Below are 24,463 nucleotides of genomic sequence, written 5' to 3'. Positions count from 1 at the left end.
TTGTTAGCCTACAACAGTTAAATTGGTTCGTCAACTATGGAGAATACTTTTTAAAACGAGGGAGCATTGTAATAGAAAAATTAGTTACTTTAAAATCCTATAAAATCAATTTGTTTTTGACTGGTAAGATAATTTCAAGCCATGAAGTATCATTGTTGAATCAAGACTACACCTGGTAGGCCTACCTGTTTAAGAAGTGTATATAGGCCTACATTATAAGAGAAAATAATCAACGGTTTGTGCTTTTAACAACAGAGAAATTATGTTCAAATAATAAATAACTCTTTATTAGAAAAAACACTAACTCAAATACTTTCAAAATGACATTGAAAGCACCTGTTGGTCCCTCTGAAAGTGCAATTCGGTTGTAGATCTATCCAGTACACCCAAAAGTTTGTTACGGATACCTGACCTGCACCCGGGTACCTGACCCGTATGGTATCCTGACAACATCAATATGGAACCACAGCAGAACCTGACTATTTTTCACAAGAGAAGTCCGTCGTCTCCTAGGTTTTCTGTATTGTTTTAAATTTGGTTTTTCAGGGACAAGGACTAAAAATTAGCCTTGGTATCCATCATTTTCGGATTCAGCACCCCCAAATTAGTTAAATCAGGTATGTTACCAACTTTTACTCAAAAATGCCGCTCGAAGTTGGGTTTTTTGAAATCTGGTCTAGACTAATAAAGGCGCACGCTCGCTCTGTTCTTTTTGTGCGTGATATCTTGGGTCGTGCTTTACATCTGGGGGTGCCGCTTGCGCCTTGATTAAAGGCTACATAAGGTAGTGAACAATTATGAAACAACCTTCTGTGATTTTGCATCACTGGGGATACATCTTGTGTTCTTTCTTTTGTCCCTGTCAGTTTCGAACCTTCCATAAACATTCCTTGTGGAGCACCCCTTGGAATTCCCCTACATAGACCCTGTGTGTTCTTTTTTCTGTTTTGTTGTCGGTCTCAAGGCATTTTAAATAAGAAATCAATGCTTAGAATAAAGCCACCTCCCAGTGTTCCTTTTCCAACATGACACAACACAGTACTTATGAAGCATCAGAGTCCAGCTTTCTCCAGAAGACGATCAGAGCAACGTCGAGTTGAAACCAATGTTCTTTTCAGAAACACCCAACTCATTTAGAGATAGTCATTACATGGTGTTACCACAAATTAATTTCCATATCGTAGTTCCACGGTTCCACTATATGCAAAGTTTCAAATCCTACTAATGACAAAACAATGTGCGTTACACTGGGCGGTAACTTTAGGCACAATGGCATACCCTTAACTATTAACCATCCAATTAATAATTAATTTGGGTTTCCCCCACCATCGTCAAACAAGCGTAAACATTACACCATGACGTCATGCATGCATCGGTGTGTAACTATTAACTGCTCACTTTGACATTTGCGTGTGAAGGAAGAGTATATAGCCATAAAATCGACAATTGAACAACGAAACGAATACTCACGCACGGCATTATTTTTGATTGCTGTCCCAGGCCGTTGGAAATTCAGTGGAAGTCACTCATCTCCATACATGAAGAGGTCGTCCCGGGAATAAGTCTTTTGAAAACAAGATTTTGTTTAATATTAAGGAACAGACGAATTATATTGAGAAACAATGGCGCGATATTATAAGGCTTGTCTGATGGTGTATAAAGCTGTTGTGATATTGATGGTGTGCCACTTGAACACCGTATTGGCTGATGGATCAGGTAAGATTTTTTCCGTCTTTTTTTAAACATTCACGGTTTAAGTTTGTGCAAATTAGTATTTGTTATAGAATGGTATTTGTTGTGCAGTTATGATGTCTTTGGGATTGAAGGAACTCGATGATCCGAATAAAATAAAAATAAAAATTCTTGTGAAGCCTTTGCAAAAGAAAATGTACATTTAAAAAAAAAAATCAATTGATGAAACATTCAGTACTTGATCGTGTCCAATTGCCGGTAGTTGGACTGTTTAAAAAAGAGAGCCATTGCACCTCAACAAGGAAGGAGGGCTAGATTGCCGGCTGTGGGTGTGACCCGTTGCTGCTCGATATGTGCCATGGTGTATCCCCTCCTATTATGTCCTCATTGTGTTCTGGGAGTCTCAGGATTTCTTAAGGCCTCGATGATTTTAGAGTAGGGGTAAATCTGTACAAGAGAAAAAGAGTGTAATCAGGCATGGTGTTTATATTTATTTTATTTATTTATTAATTTTAAATTATGTTGATTGGGCAACCTTTACCACATATTATTTTGGACACGTTATAGATTTGGCTTGGTGGTTTCGTAAATTTTAGCACATAGCCGATTATATAGCCAATAGCAATATTGAAAACCGTGGGCCTCTATTTCAGATACGGCTACCAGAACAGAACGATCCTACTTCTTGGGGTCAGCACGACCCCATTTCCCTGACGTTGACATGGCCCCAGTCTTGGTCAAAGTGTTTTAAAGATTTATTATTATGACTGTTAACTCAGATATAAGGATGCCAGGTTCAAAAAGTGATCTGACTCGACAAGGAATTGTATAATATGATATTTGATAACGAGTTCAAACATAATATTATTTGAATGTTTATATTTGTGTGAAATTGGATATACTACGGTCCTCAAACTTGCGATCAACATTTTTATCCAGATGACATTTTTAATGTTGGACATTTTGTAGACATGTTGTACTTATGGCATAGGCCTTATGTGTGCTAATCATTTAGCTCCAACTAATAAGCCTTTAATCAACTAAAAAGTTAATTGGCACGTAGCATTAATTTGACATCCGTCAAATCTGACATTAAGCTTATAGCATAAGCTTATGTATTTACTGAAGCACTTAGCAGAATATTGACCTCGCTGTACAGCATAGCTATTACAGCTTTTAGTACGGGACCTTCCGTTAAAATTCCCCTTTTAAATAAATATATTTCGAAACTAAAACCAAGTATTGACAGTTTTAGATTCACTAGTGTTAAACAATGGTAACTGTTTGTCACCCTGGAACTGTTTGTCACCCTGGAACTGGTTGTATATTGGTATAGTGCGAAACAAAAACATGTTTTCAGCCTACTAACCCAAAGCTTGTTTCCAAACCTTCAGTTATAAAAGCTTTCATTTCTCCATCCTCTGAGCTTGTTTCAAAGAAGAATTGTTTGGTGTTGTAAAGTCGGTATTACATTCAGAAGAATTTGCCTTTTTTTCTATAGGTTCATTAAAAGGAAGTTGGTTATAAAATAAATATTACCCCACCCATCTGAAGAGGGCACGTAATAAGTTATCTGTGGCACATTGTAAAATATAATACACTAACTTTAGCTTGCGGTATCGATTCGTACTAATACAAAAATAAAGAGGTCAGTTTGTTTTACTACATTGTCTCTACTCCTTGTTTTGTAGGCTTTGTGCTTAAATCCAACTGGTTCCATTTACTTTAAAGGCACTGGACACCTTTGGTAAATGTCAAAGACCAGTGTTCTCACTTGTTGTATCCCAACATTCAAAAAATCTCCAGTCTGTGAAAATTTTGACTCAATTGGTCATCGAAGTCACACAAGCTCTCATTGGTCATCGAAGTTGCACAAATGTGTGTAATTTGGGGCTTAATAAAAGGCTTCAGGCCTGAAGTCATTTATAATTTGAGTGAGAAATTAGCTGTTTCTAAAATGGTCATCGAATTTGCAAAAAAAAAAAAAAACAATGAAAGAAAAACACCTTTGTTGCATGAATTTATGTGCTTTTTGGGATGCATAATAAAAGGCTTCAGCGAAGTTTCATATTATTTGAGTGTGAAATTACCTCTTTCTCAAAAACTACATTACTTCAAATAGAGCTTTTTCTCACAGTGTTTTATATTATCATCCGCTTTCCATTGCTCATGTATAAGTTTACTAACAATAAATTATTTTGAGTACACTAAATGGGCCCACGCCTTTAACTCTAACCCTGGCTAGAATCCGGGCTCTTTTATTAATTTTGCTGGTTGAAATGCGATTACATGACACGCCCCCAGCTGATCTCGTTTTCTATATACTGTACTCTCTTGTCTGTTGCAATAGAAACTACCATTACTATATTACTGAAACCAATTACTCGGCATTTTTAACTTCCTGAATGCATGTTGTACCGGTATACAATTGCATTTTATAGCTACTTATGCATATGTGTGCGGTCTTCGCTAAATCATGTTGGAACGATATTCATCCTAATAATATTTGACATGCTAAATTGACGTCAGAAACAATGCAGTCTGGCTCATATCGTACAGGATATCACAAAATCAATCCAAAACATCGTCGCATAGCTAAAGCCATGCCAATGGTAAATCCATTAGAACATTTTTGAAAACGGTTATTTTGTGGAGCTCTGGGCCCAATTCATTACAGCTGCTTAAGCACAAAAAAACTTGTAGCTAAGCACAACCAAATTGTGCTTACCAGAATAAGGTTACCAGCCAAAATATCATTCCACATGTACCATGTTGTCTGGTGTCCTGCTAAATAAGCAGAAAGCTTTCAAGCAATATTCCTGCTGAAGCGACTCTGTGAAATATTGCCCTGGTCTTTATGTTACAATAAAAGCGAATTGCTTCCTAGTTTCAACAAGAAGGGCATAACATTATGCCTACTTCAGCTGTGCTCTATATCGCTTGTTCGTGTAGCCACTTCCCGCTCGATCGTAGGTACTTCAAACATAATAATCGCATTAATAGATATCATTAATATATTTCAAATCACTAGATTATATTATCATGAGCAATTTCAGTACCGATTGTAATCACTAACTAGTCTGAAAGATGTGGACATCGAAAATGTTGTCCTGATGAAAAAGCTATGACAATATTGCAAGATACTCCAAAATGTCGTTTCCTTTTTATGAAGTTCAAGTGATCTGTTTCGTATTAAAGCCAACACTTTCGAACAGAAAAAAAGTTCACAAATTTGCAAATAACTTACAGGGTTTATAGAAGGTAAAGGTAAAAGACTTCTCTTGAAATATTATTCCATGAAATGCTTTATTTTTTTGAGAAAACATTGAACTAATTATCAATTCTCGACAACGAGAATTACAGATTTATAGTAAACACATGCCATGACACGGCGAAACGTGCGGAAACAAGGGTGGGTTTCCCGTTATTTTCTCTCGACTCCGATGACTGATTGAGCCTAAATTTTCACAGGTTTGTTATTTTATATATTAGTTGTGATACACGAAGTGGGCCTTTGGACAATACTGTTTACCGAAAGTGTCCAATGGCTTTAACAGAACTCCAAATTGGTTTGCGGTAACAACATGTGTGAATCTGCTTGCCAGGTAGATTATGTTCTTTTAATAATTGTCTTGCTTTATATTCTCTTAGCCTACCACGGAGTAGAATTCCATTAGAATCCCCTCCCCCACAATTTTGCATCAGTTGGTTTGTTTGGCGTTTACTCAAAGTGTTGCTTCTAGCACCATGCCAACGACATGCCGCACATGGGAAAGGCAACCGAAATACAAAAGCGGTTTATGACTCTTTTAAGAGCATTGCCGCAAAATTATGTGTCAATGCCAACACCAGAAGTTGTCAAGCATTCTTGTTTTACTACCCATCCCGCCAAAACCGTAATCAATAAATTATTAATAGACAACAAAACCTCACCGGAATTGTTGGTCAAGGGTGGGTCCTTAAAATGTTTGGAATAACTCGGTGGTCATAGTGTGGGTTAGTATGTGACGAAATGACATTGGAACGTCCAAGCCTTTTTATTTGATCTGATCTCACCATTTTCTTTTACATTTTTAAGTGGTTTGGCTAAGAACTTTACGTCTGGTAAATCGGAAGCTCAAAGGTCAAAAAGGAGCTTATCTCGTCCCGACGAAAGACTATTCTCGTCTGTTTACACCACTGGGCGGTGAATTGAATGGTGGCGGTTTCTAACAATACGGCTCGAGCCACAGGTGGAAAGACAGGAGCTCAAGTGTTCATTTTACCAAATAATCAAATTCTAAAGTCCCTAAGATAGTGTTGATTCCCGCCTAATAACCACCGAGCTTTCTGTTCACGTGGATTTTGGACAACAATGTAGGGGCGATGGTGGCGGTTTTGTGAAGGCTCGGTCTTTTCCGAGGCAAACAAGTTCAACACGCTAGTGTTTAACCAAATTTAGTGTTTTGTCCCACAATTTCACCAAGCTTGTAAGCACACAAAACTTTCGGAGGGGAAACATTTTGCTTAACAGAAAAAGATCAACGGCCAAAATTCCATTTACATTTTTACCACTGGTCCCCCATTTTAATTTATTAGCAGCAATTTCCTGTTTATGAAACTTAATCTTGAGGTGATGTGTATAGGAGCATAAGCTATTATGTTCTTAAAGAGCATTAGACTCAAGCTGTGTTGTTTCTGATCAGCAGAGTGTGGGTTCAAGTCCCGGTCGTGTCACCTGCCTCATTGAACTTAGGGTCCGTTCGTTTAGCTTCCTATGGGTCGACCCCGGTGTGTGGCGTTTTTTTTCAGGACGAACGTGGGAATTTATCTGCACACGTTCGTCCTGGAAAAACAGAACGCCACACACCGGAGTCGACCCAGGGAAGCTAAACGAACGCACCCAATATGCTTTATTTAAAGTGCTTTGTCTTTCGAGTTGGACATTACAGTCATGGGTCACAGGATTGGCATTTGGGGCTCGATGAGGGCACTGTGTAGTGGGGGGGGGGGGGGGAGCTGCCTTATTGTATCCCCATTGTGCTTTGGCATCTCAGGAATCCTTTAGAGGGTTCTAGGAGCGCGGGGGGGGGGGGCTACATCTGCACAAGAGGAAAACAGTGTGTTAAAGTATAGCGCCATGGGGGGGGGGGCGTGGATAGCCGTAAACTCCATGTTAGCCATTGTATACATGATCGGTAGTGCACGTAAAAGAACCCAGAACACTTATCGTGGAAGAGTAAAGAGGTTCAACCTGGTGCTGCTGGTTCACATTATAGCAAGCAGTCTTATTTACAGGTTTCCTCATCAGACGAGTGATGTAATCTCACTTGTGAAGCCTCCTTGGTTATATGACAAGAAATACTTAAGAATAATCAAGATGTTAACCAGGACGAGAAGAAGATTTAATTGCTATCCTTTTTTGTGATTGCTGTTTCCAGAAATTATCAGGACAACATTCGCTACACCAGAGAGCTCATTGAACCCAACGAGTGAGCCGTCTAGCAGCTCTGAACAACCCCTCAGTATCTCGCTAACAGCAACACCAACGGGCAACTTCTCAACACCAACACAGGTGTCTGAAACAGCAACACCAATTGGCAACTTCTCAACACCAACACAGGTGTCTGAAACAGCAACACCAATGGGCAACTTCTCAACACCAACACAGGTGTCTGAAACAGCAACACCAATGGGCAACTTCTCAACACCAACACAGGTGTCTGAAACAGCAACACCAATGGGCAACTTCTCAACACCAACACAGGTGTCTGAAACAGCAACACCAATGGGCAACTTCTCAACACCAACACAGGTGTCTGAAACAGCAACACCAATGGGCAACTTCTCAACACCAACACAGGTGTCTGAAACAGCAACACCAATGGGCAACTTCTCAACACCAACACAGGTGTCTGAAACAGCAACACCAATGGGCAACTTCTCAACACCAACACAGGTGTCTGAAACAGCAACACCAATGGGCAACTTCTCAACACCAACACAGGTGTCTGAAACAGCAACACCAATGGGCAACTTCTCAACACCAACACAGGTGTCTGAAACAGCAACTGACGTAACGACAGTCTGGTTTACAACTCCAACAGAGCCGATCGAGAACTCCACGGAACTTGGCATCTCGACTATTTTTCTTACGGAAATAGTAGAAGACGGCACTACAGAAAAACCTGACACTTCCACCGTTATATCAAACACCACAAATACACCATACATTAGCATTGTAACACCGACGGAAACACTTGAAAACGCCACAACAGAGCAACCTGACACTTCCACCGTCATATCAAACACCACATATACACAATTTAGTACACTCGAAACACCAACAGAAACATCTGACAACTTCACAACTGAGCAAACTGACATTACCACTTCTATACCAAACACTACAAATACACCATTCAGTAGCCCTGTAACGCCTACAGAACAACCAGACAATTCTACCTTCGATTCGAACACCACAACACCCTTTAGTAGCCCTGTGACACCAACAGGTCAAACTGAAAATTCCACATCTATATCAAACACCACAAATACACCATTCAGTAGCCCTGTAACGCCTACAGAACAACCAGACAATTCTACCTTCGAATCGGACACCACAACACCCTTTAGTAGCCCTGTGACACCAACAGGTCAAACTGAAAATTCCACATCTATATCAAACACCACAAATACACCATTCAGTAGCCCTGTAACGCCTACAGAACAACCAGACAATTCTACCTTCGAATCGAACACCACAACACCCTTTAGTAGCCCTGTGACACCAACAGGTCAAACTGAAAGTTCCACATCTATACCACACACCACAAATACACCATTCAGTAGCCCTGTTACACCTACAGAAACATTCAACAACCTCACAACTGTTCAACCTGACAATACCACTTTTACACCAAACACCACAAATACACCATCAATTAACTTTACAACTTCAGAAATTGAAACCTCCACAACTGATCAAGAAGTCACCGTGACGTTCTCCACTGTGAATGGAAATGAAATGACCACGGATATTAGATCATTATCATCATCTGCACCCCCTCAAGAGACTACGTATGGTCCGACGGAGACACCTAACGTACCAAGTGATCGACCGCCAGTTTTTAAAAGTAAGCGACTTTCTTCTTTTCAAAATTTTGTTAGGGTTGCCCGTCCAAAGGAAAGTTGGTTTCTCTTAAAAGCTCGTGGGAAATTTTTGTTTTTATCACAGACCATCCATTTTGTGAGTACATGATATAATAGAAAAAAAAATCAAGTTAGCCCAATTGGTCATTAGAGTCACAAGACAATAGTGGAAAACCCGTCATTATGTTTGTTTGCATTAGGTTATGGATTCACGAGATCCGAGCTAAGTTTGTCTACCGTTACAACCTGTTTACAATGCGAGTTGTGTACACTGCACAAAACTGTTAAAGAGTTAAAGCCATTGGACACTTTCGGAACAGGAAAAAAAAGTCCACAGATTTACAAATAACCTACAGGGTTTACAGAAGGTAATGGTGAAAGACTTCTCTTGAAATATTATTCCATGAAATGCTTTACTTTAAAAAAAAAAAAAAAAAAAACAATGATCAATTCTCGATATCGAGAATTACGGATTTATTTTAAACACATCTCATGACACTGCGAAACGTGCGGAAAACAAGGGTGGGGTGTCCCGTTATTTTCTCCCGACTCACAGGTTTGTTATTTTATATATAAGTTGTGATATACGAAGTGTGGGCCTTTGGACAATACTGTTTACCGAAAGTGTATAATGGCTTTAACATCGATATGAGGGTTGTGTCACATACGGATAGTAAAACAAAAGTTTTAAAATTTATAACAGCGTATTAAAGAAACGTTATGTTACCACACCAATGGTGTTAAATTTAACACCCCAGTTTTTGAAGTAAACTAATCTTGCTTTATAAAGTTAAACCTTACCAATGATTTGCACACCCTTAAATGTTAAACATGTAAATTATTGAAGTTATTTCTGTTAGTGTTGTTTGATTGCCCTCTTGTCTGTCCGTATGTCTGTAAATGTGTTTTTATTTTGTGTCCGTTGTTTGTCTTGTCCTGTATGGCATCCCTAAATCAAGCAAACGCTCACCGGGGATTGCCACCATTTCACTTATATACTCTGTCCTTTTCTTCCTATTATTATTTAGTATAATTAGCTGTTTTAATGTCTTTATTTTGTATGATACCTGTAATATTGATTGTGAAATGGCAATAAATGTTGTTGAATTGTACCCACCAGCTGCTGGGTCCAATATTATAAAGCATATAAGCACACACAAACTTGTTTAGCACAGAAAACTCTTGCGTAGCTAAACATAGGTTACCGCTCCAAATACCGTTCATTACATTGCTTTGACTGGTACCCCACTCGTTTCTTACTTAGAAATAGGAATTTGCTTAGCAGAGTTTTCACCAGCTTATAAAATTATGATTTATTTTATTTTATTATCTGAGCAGATAATCCTGAGAAGACAATCCTTATAGAGTTAGCGATTTCAGAGGAGTCGACGTTGTGTCGACCCGAAATGAATTCATCGTCGACACAGTGTGAGGAATTGATCATCAAATATAAGGCTGGGGTAAGTGACATTTGTTTGTGTCGTTATTTTGGGGCGCTGAGTCCGAAAATAGTGAATACTTAGGCTAATTTTTAGTCCTTCAGCCCTGAAAAATTAAATTTAAAAAAATACAGAAAACCTAGCAGACGACGGACTTCTCACGTGAAAAATAGTCAGGTTCTGCTGTGGTTCCACATTGATGTTGTCAGGATACCATACAGGGCAGGTACCACGGTGCAGGTCAGGTATCCGTGACATTTTTTTGATTGTACTGGATGTATATACAACCAAATTGCACTTTCAGAGGGACCAACAGGTGCTTTCAATGTAAATTTAAAAGTATTTGAGTTGGTGTTTTTTTTTCTAATAAAGAGTTATTTATTATTTGAACATAATTTCTCTGTTGTTAAAAACACCAGTTGATTATTTTCTCTTATAATGTAGGCCTAGACTACTTAAACAGGTAGGCCTACCAGGTGTAGTCTAGACTCAACAATCATACAGACAATTGTATTGTATATCAACTTTTCAGTGCTCCCTGTTTTTGAATAGGTTACCTTTTAGGTCCACACTCATGGCTTGAAATTATCTTACCAGTCAAAAAATTTGATTTTATGGAATTTTAAAGTAACTCATTTTTCGATTACAATTCACCCCGTTTTAGAAAGTATTCTCCCCGTTTTAGAAAGTATTCTCCACAGTTGACGAACCAATCTAACTGTTGAAGGCTTACAATTAAAGAATAAATTCCAGTTGTTTGTTTGTTGGCAGTACAACACATTGTTAGTCGTGTTTTCACACGTACACGTTTCACGCACGACAGTAAGATTCCGAAACAAAGGACAACAAAATATGTATCCCCTTCATTGCTAAAACAATTCACCCCTCTCTTCAGCTGGGTGTGAGAAACAAGGAAAAAAACAAATATCTCTTAATTCATTATTACCGCTCAATCCACAAGTATAGACTCCTATAATTTATTTTTGTATGTCAGCTAGGACGCAGCAATGTCATTCATGAAAGGTGTGCGTATCTTCGATATTAGCAATCAGAGTTTGGAGTACAAACTGTGGCAAATTGTTTTGCTAAACAAAAAAGTGGACTTCTTTGCAATGTGATAGTATATGATTTTTGATTTAGATGACTCTGTACATAAGTGGATGCTGTAAAGGATGACATACACTGAAAAGAAGATGCCTCCTTGCACCAAGCTGCTGTACATGTATCTGTGTCAGTGTTGTTTCAGTACTACACGGATACCTTCTCCGGTATAATTATATCATATATCATAACATAAAATCAGGTTAATTTTATGAAAAACACTATTGGATTTTGGGAAATATCAGCTTGAATGGAATGCTATGCGTCGACTCCATAGAGGCATTTTTGTATTGTCATGTAACTGTATCTCCCGAAAGGAAATTTACATGTTTACAAAATTGTATGTTTGATTATCAGTTTCCTGAATGATAGTCCATCTGCATGATGATTTGTGTTTTTTCGCAAGTCATTATTCAATTGAATTGCTATGTGTTGTGTACTATTAATTCTGTTTTTTTCTTTTATAGAAACGTTTCTGTAAGGACAGGGATGGGAGCCCAAATACTACAACACATTTGTTTATAATTTATGTACATTGAGTTATTTATTGGACATTATATAAAGTGACATCAAACTGAAACACTTCAAAATGTTGCTTGATATTTGCACTCTATATCTTGAACTATTCTGAAAAAAAACCCTGTCATACAAAAACAATAGGAGTGTATACTTGTGGATTGAGTGGTAATAATAGATAAAGAGATTTGTTTTTCTTGTTCTTCACACCCAACTTAAAAGGGAGAGGTGGATTGTTTTATCAATGGAGGGGACATATATTATTTTGTTGTCCTTTGTTTCTGAATCTTATGATCATCTTCTTGTGTGAAATTTGTCCGTGTGTACAAACACCACTAACAATGCGTTATACTGCCAGCAACACACAAACTGGATTTTTTTCTCGTCTGCTAGGTTTTCTGTATTGTTTAAAAATAAAATTCACGGTGAAGGACTCAAAATTAGCCTCGGTATTCAGGTTAAATCAGGTCTGTTACCAACTTTTACTCACAAATGCCGCTCGAAGTTGTTTTTTTTTTAAATCTGGTATAGACTATATTGAAAAACACTCGTTTTGAATGGGTTACCGTATATCAATTAAGTCTCAATGCATAAATAAATGTTAACAAATCCTCCTTTAAAGTGTACAAATTATTTAAATAATCTTTATTTTATGCTGAATTGACATTTTGATCATAACATTGCACAATTTTTATATTTGTTTGTCGAATTGCTTTAAATTTATATTGTGTTCATCCAGTGCAGGGCGAAGCCCTCCTCATGCAAATACCACCGTTAATTGATTATCGTTTTATACAGTTTTCCTGCTGGTTAACGATCAAGAAATGACAATGAAAATTAATCAAAATGGGACATAAATTGATTTCTGACAGATGCTCTCAACCAAATTGACAGAATGAGCGCAATTAGTGCCGAATCAAGGGAATGCTGTCGCTAAGGGAAAGGTCGCTACCCATTAACTCCCATTGGTAATTTATTGTCAAAGACCAGTCTTCTCTCTTGGTGTACAACATATGCACAAAATAACAAACCTGTGACATTTGAGCTCAATTGGGCATCGAAGTTGCGAGATAATAATGAAAGAAAAAACACCCTTGTCACACGAAGTTGTGTGCTTTCAGCTGGATGCTTGATTTCGAGACCTCAAAATCTAATTCAAGGTCTCGAAATCAAATTCGTGGAAAGTTACTTCTTTCTCGAAAACTACGTTACTTCAGAGGGAGCCGTTTCTCACAATATTTTATATCATCAGCTCCCATTACTCGTTTCTAAGTAAGGCTTTATAACAATAATTATTTTGAGTAATTACCATTAGTGTCCACTTTAACAATGAAAACGGAGCGTGAACGCTTGTTTGCCATTCATAAGTTATTATATATAGGAAGGTAAAGTTCTACAATTTTAGCAACAACAAGCAACAATTATATTGCAGGCCTAGTACTACTACATATATTTATGTCTAGAGCCATTTTATTGTTTTCGACCTTTTGTCGCACACTTTGCCTGGAAGAAGCGTAAAGCATAATACTTATTTTATAATTGATTACCATCTGATGAAGTATAGATCTGGGAAGGTTCATGCAGCTATTATTTAGTCAAATGTTATTAGGCATTACTTAATTGCCACGTCACTCCTTGTTCTATCTACCCTAGACTAACACAGCTTTTTGTATTATTATGCTATTACCATGTAGGCATAATGTTTGGTTTTGGACTTACTGCCAATCCGTGCTTGAATTTATGATGAATGAAGTAAATAATTATGTATTTTAACACAACTCTATCAATTCCTACTCCCTTAGGTCGAGGCTCTATACAGCCGTATCGATGGATTTTTACGAGTTGAAATACTTCAACTAAGGTGAGGGGAAACAAATAGTTTCATTTACATTCCTAAAAACCACTTGAGTTCACGAAACATAATCATTAAATGCCATTGTTGGGTTAATGCATTCGCTAGTCCCTATTATGGTAATACAATGTGCGTCATTGTTCAATGCACTTAACTCTTGACGCGCAATACTGACAGTAGTTAAAGGTAATGTCCCTAACAGTTGAGCTTAATCTTATTGAAAATACCAAACTGGTATACTTAAAAAAAAAAGGGTAGTTAAAGCCATTCTTAAGACAGACATTAAGAACATTGTCAACAATATCAAATCGGTCAAAATATTTAAAAGGTTGCCGGCCTGAAGCCAAATATTGTGAAAGTAAAAGTAGGATATAAAGCAAGACAAGTTATCAACAGAACATAATCTATGTAAGTAGATACACACAAGTAACACCAAATATAATATATTGATATCTAACGATGCAATACCTCCAATCCCATACTACACAAGTTGTCACCAACACCAAATCGGTCACCACCGTGGTGTTGTCACATCATATAATAATATTATGTAACGAAAGCGAAATATCACAATTTACACCACAGGGTGTTAAAATAACATTTATTTTTGCCAACATTATTACATTGGTGTTATTTTGCTATCCTATGATGTCAACTTAATTCTCTAGTGGTTCAATCACGTGGCTTTCTTGTGTTGAATCACGATGACAGTTCATTTTTATGGCTGTTTGAGCGATGTTTGTTAAGTGGTTTTGACATTTTTAAACAGGTTAAACATTAGCTTATCTAAATTAATAATATAAAACACACCTCCTTTAAGTACAACTATAACCTTTGAATAGCATCACATTGTGAAATTCTTTAAAATTATCCTGCATTGTACATAACTATTTTATATAAGTAGTGCGTGATGATTGCAAGTGTTGTATCAGTGGTTAAACGCCTACGTTTTTGATATTGTGACATATTGTACTATATATGTTTACAGTGACTTTTTTTTTGTTGTTTATAGTCTGTTTTTTTCTACTGTATTTTTTCTGCAATTATGACCCTTGACCGCAATGGACATCCTAATTAAACAAATTCAATTTAATTCAACTCAATTTAAATCAATTCAGTTAACCGTTTCAGTTAATAAATCCAATAGTAAGATCTTTATAAAAGGAATTAAAACCCACCCAAATATTGGGGATGTTTACGGAGGATTATAATGATTAAAATGACCAACATTGTTTTATCTCAATTTTCTTGTAAACAGGAAAGGTAGTGTTATCATTAGGCAAAATGCTGTGTACAACTTCACCACCATGAGACCGGAAGATCAAAGCCTGACAGGACAGCAGGTGTTTGACCTTACAGTGGCTCAAGCCGTTACTGACGGAGAGCTTGGAAACTTAACGGTGGTGGAATGCACAAACTGCAATCCCCCAGAAGGTAACACAGTTATTGTTTGTGTTGGTTAAAAGGTGAAGTTACCCTTGGTTTTTTGGAACCGTTCAAAAGTTTATCAATCAAAAGGTGGTTGCGTTGTTTAGATATCGCCGAGCATCCGGAGTGAATATTATGTCCAAGCAGGAATAAAAATCCCTACCAGGAATACACACAATCTGTTGATAATGTATATCATGTTGAGGGACATTCCCAAAGGAACGTGTTTTTAATAATAACAATTCTTATATAGCGCATTTCACAATAACCGTTTCAATGCGCTTTAAGTGCCCTGTAGCCGATTTCACGAACTTTACGCAACTGCGTAAGTCCACTTGCGCAACGTTTATGGCGCAAGTTGCTCCATAAGGGCAAATAACATCTTTTTTTTGTTTAATGTTTCTCAGCTCCCTTTGAAGTACACAACCTGGGCAACAGTTTATATCGCCCCAAAGGCTTTTCATTCACAATATCAACCTCTACCCTCGCAGGTACCCATTTATACCCCTGGGTGAAGAGAAGCAATTATAGTAAAGTATCTTGCTCAAGGACACAAGTGTCACGACCGGGATTCGAACCCACACTCTGGTGACTTAGCACCAGAACTTGAATTCGATGCTCTTAACCACTCGGCCATGATACCCTAGAAAGAAATATATTAAAAAACATTCTCAATCTGTTCGGGATTATTTGTCCTTTGTGGACATAATCGCCCCAGATTTTCGGCAATATCTCAAATCGCTAACCACCGTTTTTGCGCTTTGAATTAGGCCTTTACATTTCTTGTTATTTTGTGAGTTCTCAAAAACACTATTCCCTCTTTTGGCCAAGCAATTCACCGAAGCATAAAAGCGACTGGATTACTGTGAGTTCTGACAGATCGCATAAATCATGTGGAAGATGCTAGCCCAACTCAGACAGAAACACACTGAGTTTAAATTCTGTAATCTTTTAGATCCAAGTGGTCTTCCAGTCTTTGCATGCGTCGAATGACCACCACATTTAAAATGTAGTTTTAAATTTACTGAATATAATAAAAAAAATCTACATTTATAGAGGGTTTAAAATAATTGAACGGTCCCATATAAGCCAGAGGTATTATGTCTATAGATAGGCATACCAATCACATGTTGTGAGACATTTAAAATGTCGTCACTCCAGTTCAAAATAACGTACAATGCACTTTTTCTTTTTGCTGTCCATTTCGTTTAAAAATGTTATGGTTATCTCAGGATTACATTATGCCTAATGTAAAAGATAACCTTTTCAAGTTTGTGATTTCTAATAGAACAAAGAGTACAGTAATTATTGGGGATTTTATTGCCTTAAATGCAGCCCTCTCTGCTAGAAGCTTGTTTTGTTGACTGGTGACCTTTACATCAACAACAACAAACCACTGGCAGATAAATATTCAACAATTACTTGTTTAAAGGAACACGTTGCCTTGAATCGTACGAGTTGGTCTATAAAAAGCGTTTGTAACCGTTTTTTTAATAAAATTCATATGGTTGGAAAGATGTTTTAAAAGTAGAATATAATGATCCACACAAGTTTGCCTCGAAACTGCGTGGTTTTCCTTTTACTGTGCGAACTAACACGGTCGGCCATTTATGGGAGTCAAAAATTTGACTCCCATAAATGGCCGACCGTGTTAGTCGACGAGGTAAAAGGAAAACCACGCAATTTCGAGGCATGTTTGTGTGGATCATTGTATTCTACTTTTACAACATCTTTCTACCCATATGCATTTTATAAAAAACGGTTACAAACGCTTTTCAAAGACCAACTCGACCGATCCAAGGCAACGTGTTCCTTTAAACTGTAACTCGTGTATAAGCAATTGATTACTGCTCGTCTTTGAATACCTGTTTTGTGTGTGTGTTTGAATATGTAATTTCTTGTTTTTTTCTTCTGTAGGCCTACTGTTAGTTTATATACAATTAACATTATACTGACTTTCAAAAGGTTAAATAAATAACAGCGTATAATGTTGCCCTTTTGTAGTCATGAATACGCTAGATAGTTCGTATGACACTGCTTTAAAAAGGTCGTGGGTTCGAATCCTAACCAGGCATATGCCTGTGATTTTTTACCACAGAACTCGGGAAAATACTGTATACAGTGCTAGCACACATCTGTGTACATTGGTAAAACCAAAATGAATATATTTTATATCCCCGATGCAAATGAACATCTGTTAATATTTAATTGTTAAAATTTTTGTTTGTTTTTATGGCAGATTTATCAGACTTTTGCTCGTTAATAAATCAAGCAACCTGTGATGACTTCCTCGAGCCACAGTGTGTCAATGGTTACGTCATATGTAGATCTCCATGTAAAGGCACACCAGACTACTGCAATCAGCGTGGAGTCTGCAGCCAGGCATCCAATGCGGAGCCAGTCTGTCAGTGTACGGATAATGCCGAGGCGTGGATTAGCGGAGGGAGATGCGAGGTGTTCGTCAGTAAAATATGGGTCCTCGTTGGGGTTTGTTTCGGTGCTGGTTTTCTGATCATCGTGGTTGCTGTTGTGTTGTATCTATGCTGCAGGAGATGTCAAAACAGGTACGAAGAACAGCTACATATTTTTTTTCTTTATTTTGTTCTCTTATTTCCTCAAAACCTCCCAAAACGGAGAAGATAAAAAGATTTATAAAAGTTACATCACACTATACAGTATAAGGGACGACAACACGTAAATAAAGAAACATGATAATCCAGACACTCTCAGACGACCCCCAGACCATATTGAAAAAGTATGAAACAAAAGGACATAACATTATATCTCAATTTAATTTTACTGTATTTTATATAAATTAATATGCATTCAATCAAATAATATTATAACAAACGAAGGCAAGAGTGATATTGTAATCTATAATAACACATCGGATTCCATAATCTGACACTTCTAAAACGAAAGCGAATAAGTAAATAAAGCAACAATACATAAAATAGTACACTATTTACAAGAATAGCACCCCCACTGGTAATTTATACTGCAAAACCGGGGTATTTAAATTGATATACTTGGTGTTTTCATCATAAAGACACGGAAGAAAGAATTTAAGTTTATGTAAGCTGTATGTAACCTTTTGAAGTTTAGCTGGTGATTATTCAATTGCTGTTTTTAGTTTTCCATAAAATTGAAATAAATGACGAATTAATAAAATGATTGAGAGAAAAATATCGTGTAAAGAACTGTCTCGCATAGTATTTTTTAATAATTCATTAAAATTTAACTATTGAAATTAACCTTCATGAATCATGGCCATCGTTTAATAATTTTTGTTTACTTTTTAAACAGCTTCAGCTACAACTTGTAAATATAGTATCATTATTGTTTAAAGTTTATGTGATTTTGGGGGGTAACTTTTAACCTATATTTATATAGAATCCAACCCTAATATGGTTACAAATGAATTATCATTACCTCACCTAATTGTTTGTTTCCCCTCGCAGGAACTTAACAGGGGCTCGAAAAAAAAGTTTTCTCACTGGGGACGACTTCGACGGGGAAGTGTACATGCTGAACTCCCATGCACTTGACGATAGTCTGGTGCCTGGACGGAGCGGTCCGTCAAACCATGTCACGGTAGGCTAATAAACAAGTACCATGGTATACTTTTTTATTGCTGGTACATCATTAATATGATATCTTTCACATATTTATTTGAAGTTTAGTCTATTATAAAATTCAGGGATGGAAGGGAATCTTTAAAAAAATATGAAATAAAAATATTAAAAAAACACTATATTAACATGTAGTTTTTAGGTTTTTGGTTTTACCCTTACACCAATGTGTGTGGAATCACTGCTAACTGTACTTTCCTGAGTTCTATGAAAAAAATCAAAGACATTACTCGGGTGGGATTCGAACCCATGACTCTTGCCAATCTAGAGCAGTGTCTTAACAACCAGACTACCGAGAATGCCCGGTAGCTATAGAGGCAGTTCGAATCCTCTCTTTTAGCAGGTATATCGCCTACCGCAACGATATAATGATGTTAACATGTAGTTTTTAATCGAGGATTTAAAAAGAAACCGTCAACGTTTTCGATTGATTTTGATTAATTTAAGGGCGCTCTTTTCCTCTAATTATCCCCAGGCTTTCTCAGGAGGTCTTGACGGTCCAGCAAGTACATTCGGCAAACAAGACGAAGGAGAAAATGAATATATTGATATCATTGACGAAAGACGCCCTCAGCCAAGGGTAAGTCCTCCCCCGATCTCCGTTAAAAAAGTCTTATACTCTGTCTTTATAAACTGGTCCCCTGTCTTTATCCGCAATGGTAAAGACAGGTAATTGCTTTTCAGAACCAGCGATTTCATTGGATACAATAATTTCATTGGATAAACGTGCAGTGACGTAAGCTTTCTATATCTGTGTTTTGATTGGTCCAAGGTGATGTTTTACAGCTGCACTTTCGGTTGACTGCATAATATGAATGTAGGTGAAAGGTGATTATGGACGGGGATATGACTTAAAGGCAGTGGACACTATTGGTAATTGTCAAAGACTAGCCTTCACAGTTGGTGTATCTCAACATATGCATAAAATAACAAACCTGTAAAAAATTGAGCTCAATCGGTCATCAAAGTTGCGAGATAACAATGACAGAAAAATAACCCTTGTCACAGCATAGTTGTGTGCGTGTAGATGGGTGATCTGAGGTCTCGAAATCAAATTCGTGGAAAATTACTTCTTCCTCGAAAACTATGGCACTTCAGAGGGAGCCGTTTCTCACAATGTTTTATACCATCAACCTCTCCCCATTACCCGTCACCAAGAACAGTTGTATGCCAATAATTATTTTGAGTAGTTACCAATAGTGTCCACTGTCTTTAAGGTAGAGGCCACTCTGACGTTATCCACGAGTTTCGAAGTCTTACGTGGTCGATACACTGCAGAGTGAAGGCCTCAGCATGATGCCTCCAAATATATTTAGTTTCGTGCTTGTTTATGTAGGGACACGGCAAGGAGGCTGGCCTCATTATTATTTATTTTTTTAAGTACGAGACTTCACACCAAAATGTTCATTTTGGATTTTACCCATACACACCGATGTGTACTAGCACTGTACTTTCCCGAGTCCTGTGAACAGATATCACAGGCATATAACTCGGGCAGTATTCGAACCCATGACATTTGCAATTGTAGTGTAGCGTCATACCAACCACCGAGATTGCCCGGTAGCTAGAGGCAGAAATCAAAAAATATTTTTTTTTAAAATGCAGGCTTTCCTCAATAAAAAAAATTAAAAAAACGAAATTGCTCGTCGTAAACACGATTGATTAATGTCTCAATAGATTACGGGTAAACCGATCAGAGGATCCTCGCGAAAACATGATAAATAGATAATTCACCGATACGAAGAGTTTGATGATTTTGTATAAAATATTAACAAGATGTTTTGTTATCGTGTGGATAACATATTAAATTTTGAGTGTTTTAATAAGATAGCAATGAAAGACAAGGGTAGATAGTTCTTTCTATTGTCATTAAAACACGAAACTGAAACGTGTTTTACATTTGATGCGAATGAAGGAACGTTTGTGATTAAAGGGACTGCATGGACCTCAAAATAATTGATAGCATAAACACTTACTTTGAAACAAGTAACGGAGAGCTGCAATTAACATTGTGAGAAACGGCTCCCTCTAGCGACGCAGTTTTTGAGAAAGAGGTAATTTCTCACTCAAATAAAAGACTTCAGCTGATGCACTTTATTATGTATCTAAAAGCACACAAAGTTCTGGAACAAGGGTGTTTTTTCTTTCATTATTCTCCTGCAACTTCGATGACCAGTTGAGAGTCAAAATTGTGACAGTTTTGTTATTTTATGCATTCGTCGGGATACACCAAGTGATTATACTGGTCTTTGACAATTACCAAACTTGTTCAGTGCCTTTAAAACACGAATTTGAATTGTTTTACATCTGACGCAAATGCGAATGAGCGGAACGTTTTGCAATGGTTAAAGTCACCTGGAAACAGAATCTTTATTTTTCCAAACATAATAAGAGTATAATTATGTTTATTAACAATAAAACAATTTTTTTAGTAATTGTTTGTAACGATTTATATGTTTAAAAAATATATAAAGTTGTTTGGGGGTTGACTCCGCCTACCCCTTGTGTGACCTCAATCGAGGCAGACTTTGCCTTGATGCGTAGAGTAAACACACGTGCAAAGTACATGCAAATCCAAGTCGTGAGTTTGTACGTTTCGAAAAAAGTTTTTTTCTTGCATTTTTCCGGCAATGGCGACCAAATGTATTGCTGCTGGATGCAGCAAACCAACTAAATATGGGGTCAGTCTGCATGGCTGGTCAGGCTCACAAGAGCAATAGTGCCTAGTGCCGGTCCGACGTCTTTTTTTCAGCGCTGTGCAGCATTTTCTCTTCAAATATCGCGCCTCGATTGACGTCATAAACAGCGCCCTGAACTGTTTATTCACATTCCACTCATCAAAAAACATATATAGTGATAAAAGCTTTATTTTGACAAAATAACACTTCCAGGCGACTTTAAACCGCTGCTTATGTGAGCGTGAATTCCCGCCAGTTTCTCAATAATATGTACGTTCAATATCCAATGTCCAATATCGATAAACAAGGTAGACATTCACTGTACAAACCTACTGGAATATTCAATACTGATGTACCGGTTAGACATTCACTGTGCAAACATATTGGAATGTACAATATCCAATATCGATGTACAAGGTAGACATTCACTGTATAAACCTACTGGAATGACCAATATCCAATATTGATGTACACGGTAGACAGTCACTGTACTTACCCACGGGAATGTCCAATATCCAATATCGATGTACAGGGTAGACATTCACTGTACAAACCTATGGGAATTACCAATATCCAATATCAATGTTCAGGGTAGACATTCACCGTACAAACCTATGCGAATGTCTAATGTCCAATATCAAACTAACTTTACTGTTATATACCTCACGATCGCGTTGGCGTGATATGGATGAGAAATATTATTGGTAAATTGGCCTTTTGTTTTTATATTATGTCATTAGATAACTAGCTATTGCCAGGATGTCCCTGTAGTGAAGCTATGTATGGATGATGGTTCCCAGGCTACCCCTGGTGTATCAGATGCTGCTGCTGTTGAAAAGGACATCGGTGAACCTCCAACGCCCCAGGCAATGGTGAGATAAACCAATTTTAATTCCTAGTTTTACTTTTTATTTTATTTGGCTACACATCCAAACCACAGCAGCTAGCGAGTAATTATTAGGGTGAATAGGAAACAAGAACAAATGTTCAGTTTTGAAATCCCGTCCAATGGGAAGACACACACATCCAGGTATGGACTGAAAAGTCAATCCACGTGTAAGTCTTAAATCTGAGGTGGGATTCGAGAACCGGGGTCCACAAGAGGTGAAATTCAAGACAAGAGTCCACCGAGCCAACCAAAATATAGCAGGTTATACCAAATGGGGGAAGAAGAAACGGATAAAAGGGTAACGTAAATAAATAATTAAATATGAATAATTAACAAATAAATAATTAAATAAATGAGTACATTAAACAAACAAAAAACCAACAAACACAAACATTTAAAACATTGTATAGAACAATAAATACAATGATAAATAAACAAAAGGAGTACAGAGTATGAAGGGGTGGGGGAGTTTGGCGGGAAAAAACACTTAAGATAACAAAAACGTGTTGTCGCTCTGCATATTTTGAAGATTTCTATGAAAAAACCTTAGACGTTACTCATTATTATGTATCTCATACCTTATCGAAACCTACATTTCAACAGCTTAGCTAATAATTAAATCATAGTTAGTTGGTATCACTAATACAACTATAATGTAATGAAAGATTAGGTTATCGTGTTGACTTGAACTCTATTTCAAAAGCAAAATGTTTGTTATTTCAGGAGAATATTTATTTCTAATTGAATCAACATGGACATTGGATGAGCTACCAGTGATTGTGAACCAACCTTTGCCTCCAAGCGGTCGGTTTGTGGTTTTAGTCTTTGATGACTTTTCTACAGTCAGTGAACTTCAGTGCAGCCCAAATTGGATTAATGATTGTATGAATTGGACATTTATTTGTTGATCTAATCACAATTTCCAAGAAGTATGTTGCAACGTTAAGGCCATGTTACTGAGGCAATTATTGTATACTATGTTAATATGTGACAGAGGGTCCTCCAAATTGTTAAATTTTAAAGGCAGTGGACACTATTGGTAATTACTCAAAATAATGATTAGCTTAAAAACTTTATTTTGAAACGAGCACGATGGAGAGCTGTTGGTAGTATAAAACATTGTGAGAAACGGCTCCCTCGGAAGTAACGTAGTTTTTGAGAAAGAAGTAATTTCTCACTAAATTAATTATTTGAATTGAATTCGAGACATCAGCCGGGGCTTCTTAAAGCACACAACTTGTGAGACAAGGGTGTTTTTTGTTTTCTTTCAATATTCTCTCGGAACTCGACGACCAATTGAGCTCAACATTTCACAGGTTTGTTATTTTGTTGCATAGGTTGGGAATCAATAGTGTGCAGTGCCTTTAACTTACTCTTTTATTTTTGTACATAAGTACCCTCTTCTGAGATGTCCCCATGTCCAACAACTCGATGCACTGTCCCTTTCCTTTCTTATACATAATTTTAAACCAAATTGTACAAATAAATATGTATCCATTAAATCATTTTATAGACGCAAAAATCATAAAAAGTGTTGCTGTTTAAAACTTATAAATACAGAAGATACAATAATAATGATTAGTTCTATTATCGTTGTTCAGAAGATAAATAATGAGCTTAAAGTCAATTTTCAAAAGTAAAGAAATCAAAATAGTAGTAAAATAAGAAAACTGAAATAAATACAAAAATAAATAAATAATACAAACAATAATGCTAGTAATAATAGTTGTTTTTAATCCACCGTATATTTATATATTGATTTAATTTATAAACTAAAAAATTGAAGGTGAGGTTTGAGCACAAATTGACGTGTCAATCTCTTTCTAGAGTGTTGTTCTGTAGTGATCGTCTTCAGAAAGATGTTTAAACCTAAAACTGTTTTTAACTAAAACTAAATCTTTTCTTAAAAATACAGTGTAAATAATGTAGCTTGTTTTGTACTTTTTATAGTTGCTAATGGTATTTTGGTCAGTACTATTTTTTAAAAGGCTGGTCCTGTTCAAAACACAATAGAGGTTCATGCTCGAGTAGACGCTTTACACTATACACGTTTTCTGAGTAATATTTTAAGAAGAAAAATATACATGAAACAAAGGCAAAACAAA

At 36.9% G+C, this 24,463-nt stretch overlaps 1 protein-coding gene across 1 annotated transcript; it reads left to right on the top strand.

Annotated features, from left to right (window-relative positions):
- Nucleotides 1–1,423: 1,423 nt before the first annotated feature.
- LOC139939871 (uncharacterized) lies at nucleotides 1,424–23,706 on the top strand. Its single transcript, XM_071936025.1, has 10 exons — nucleotides 1,424–1,716; nucleotides 7,113–8,807; nucleotides 10,162–10,283; nucleotides 13,682–13,740; nucleotides 14,990–15,165; nucleotides 17,399–17,723; nucleotides 18,621–18,753; nucleotides 19,267–19,371; nucleotides 22,210–22,341; nucleotides 23,082–23,706. Exons 1-10 carry the CDS (start codon nucleotides 1,623–1,625, stop codon nucleotides 23,097–23,099), a joined length of 2,859 nt encoding a protein of 952 aa, XP_071792126.1. The 5' UTR covers nucleotides 1,424–1,622; the 3' UTR covers nucleotides 23,100–23,706.
- The last annotated feature ends 757 nt before the right edge of the window (nucleotides 23,707–24,463 follow it).

This window comes from Asterias amurensis, chromosome 7 (genome assembly GCF_032118995.1).
Source record: "Asterias amurensis chromosome 7, ASM3211899v1".
NCBI lineage: Eukaryota > Metazoa > Echinodermata > Asteroidea > Forcipulatida > Asteriidae > Asterias > Asterias amurensis.
Note: the sequence above shows the minus strand (reverse complement) of the source record. Positions and strands in the feature narration are given on the sequence as shown.

Excerpts from the sequence above, each read along its gene's own strand:
- LOC139939871 (XM_071936025.1), top strand. The coding sequence starts at position 1,623 with ATGGCGCGATATTATAAGGCTTGTCTGATGGTGTATAAAGCTGTTGTG. Across the intron at positions 10,284-13,681 it reads TCATCAAATATAAGGCTGGG|GTCGAGGCTCTATACAGCCG; the intron begins GTAAGTGACATT and ends CTACTCCCTTAG. Across the intron at positions 19,372-22,209 it reads AAAGACGCCCTCAGCCAAGG|ATAACTAGCTATTGCCAGGA; the intron begins GTAAGTCCTCCC and ends TTATGTCATTAG.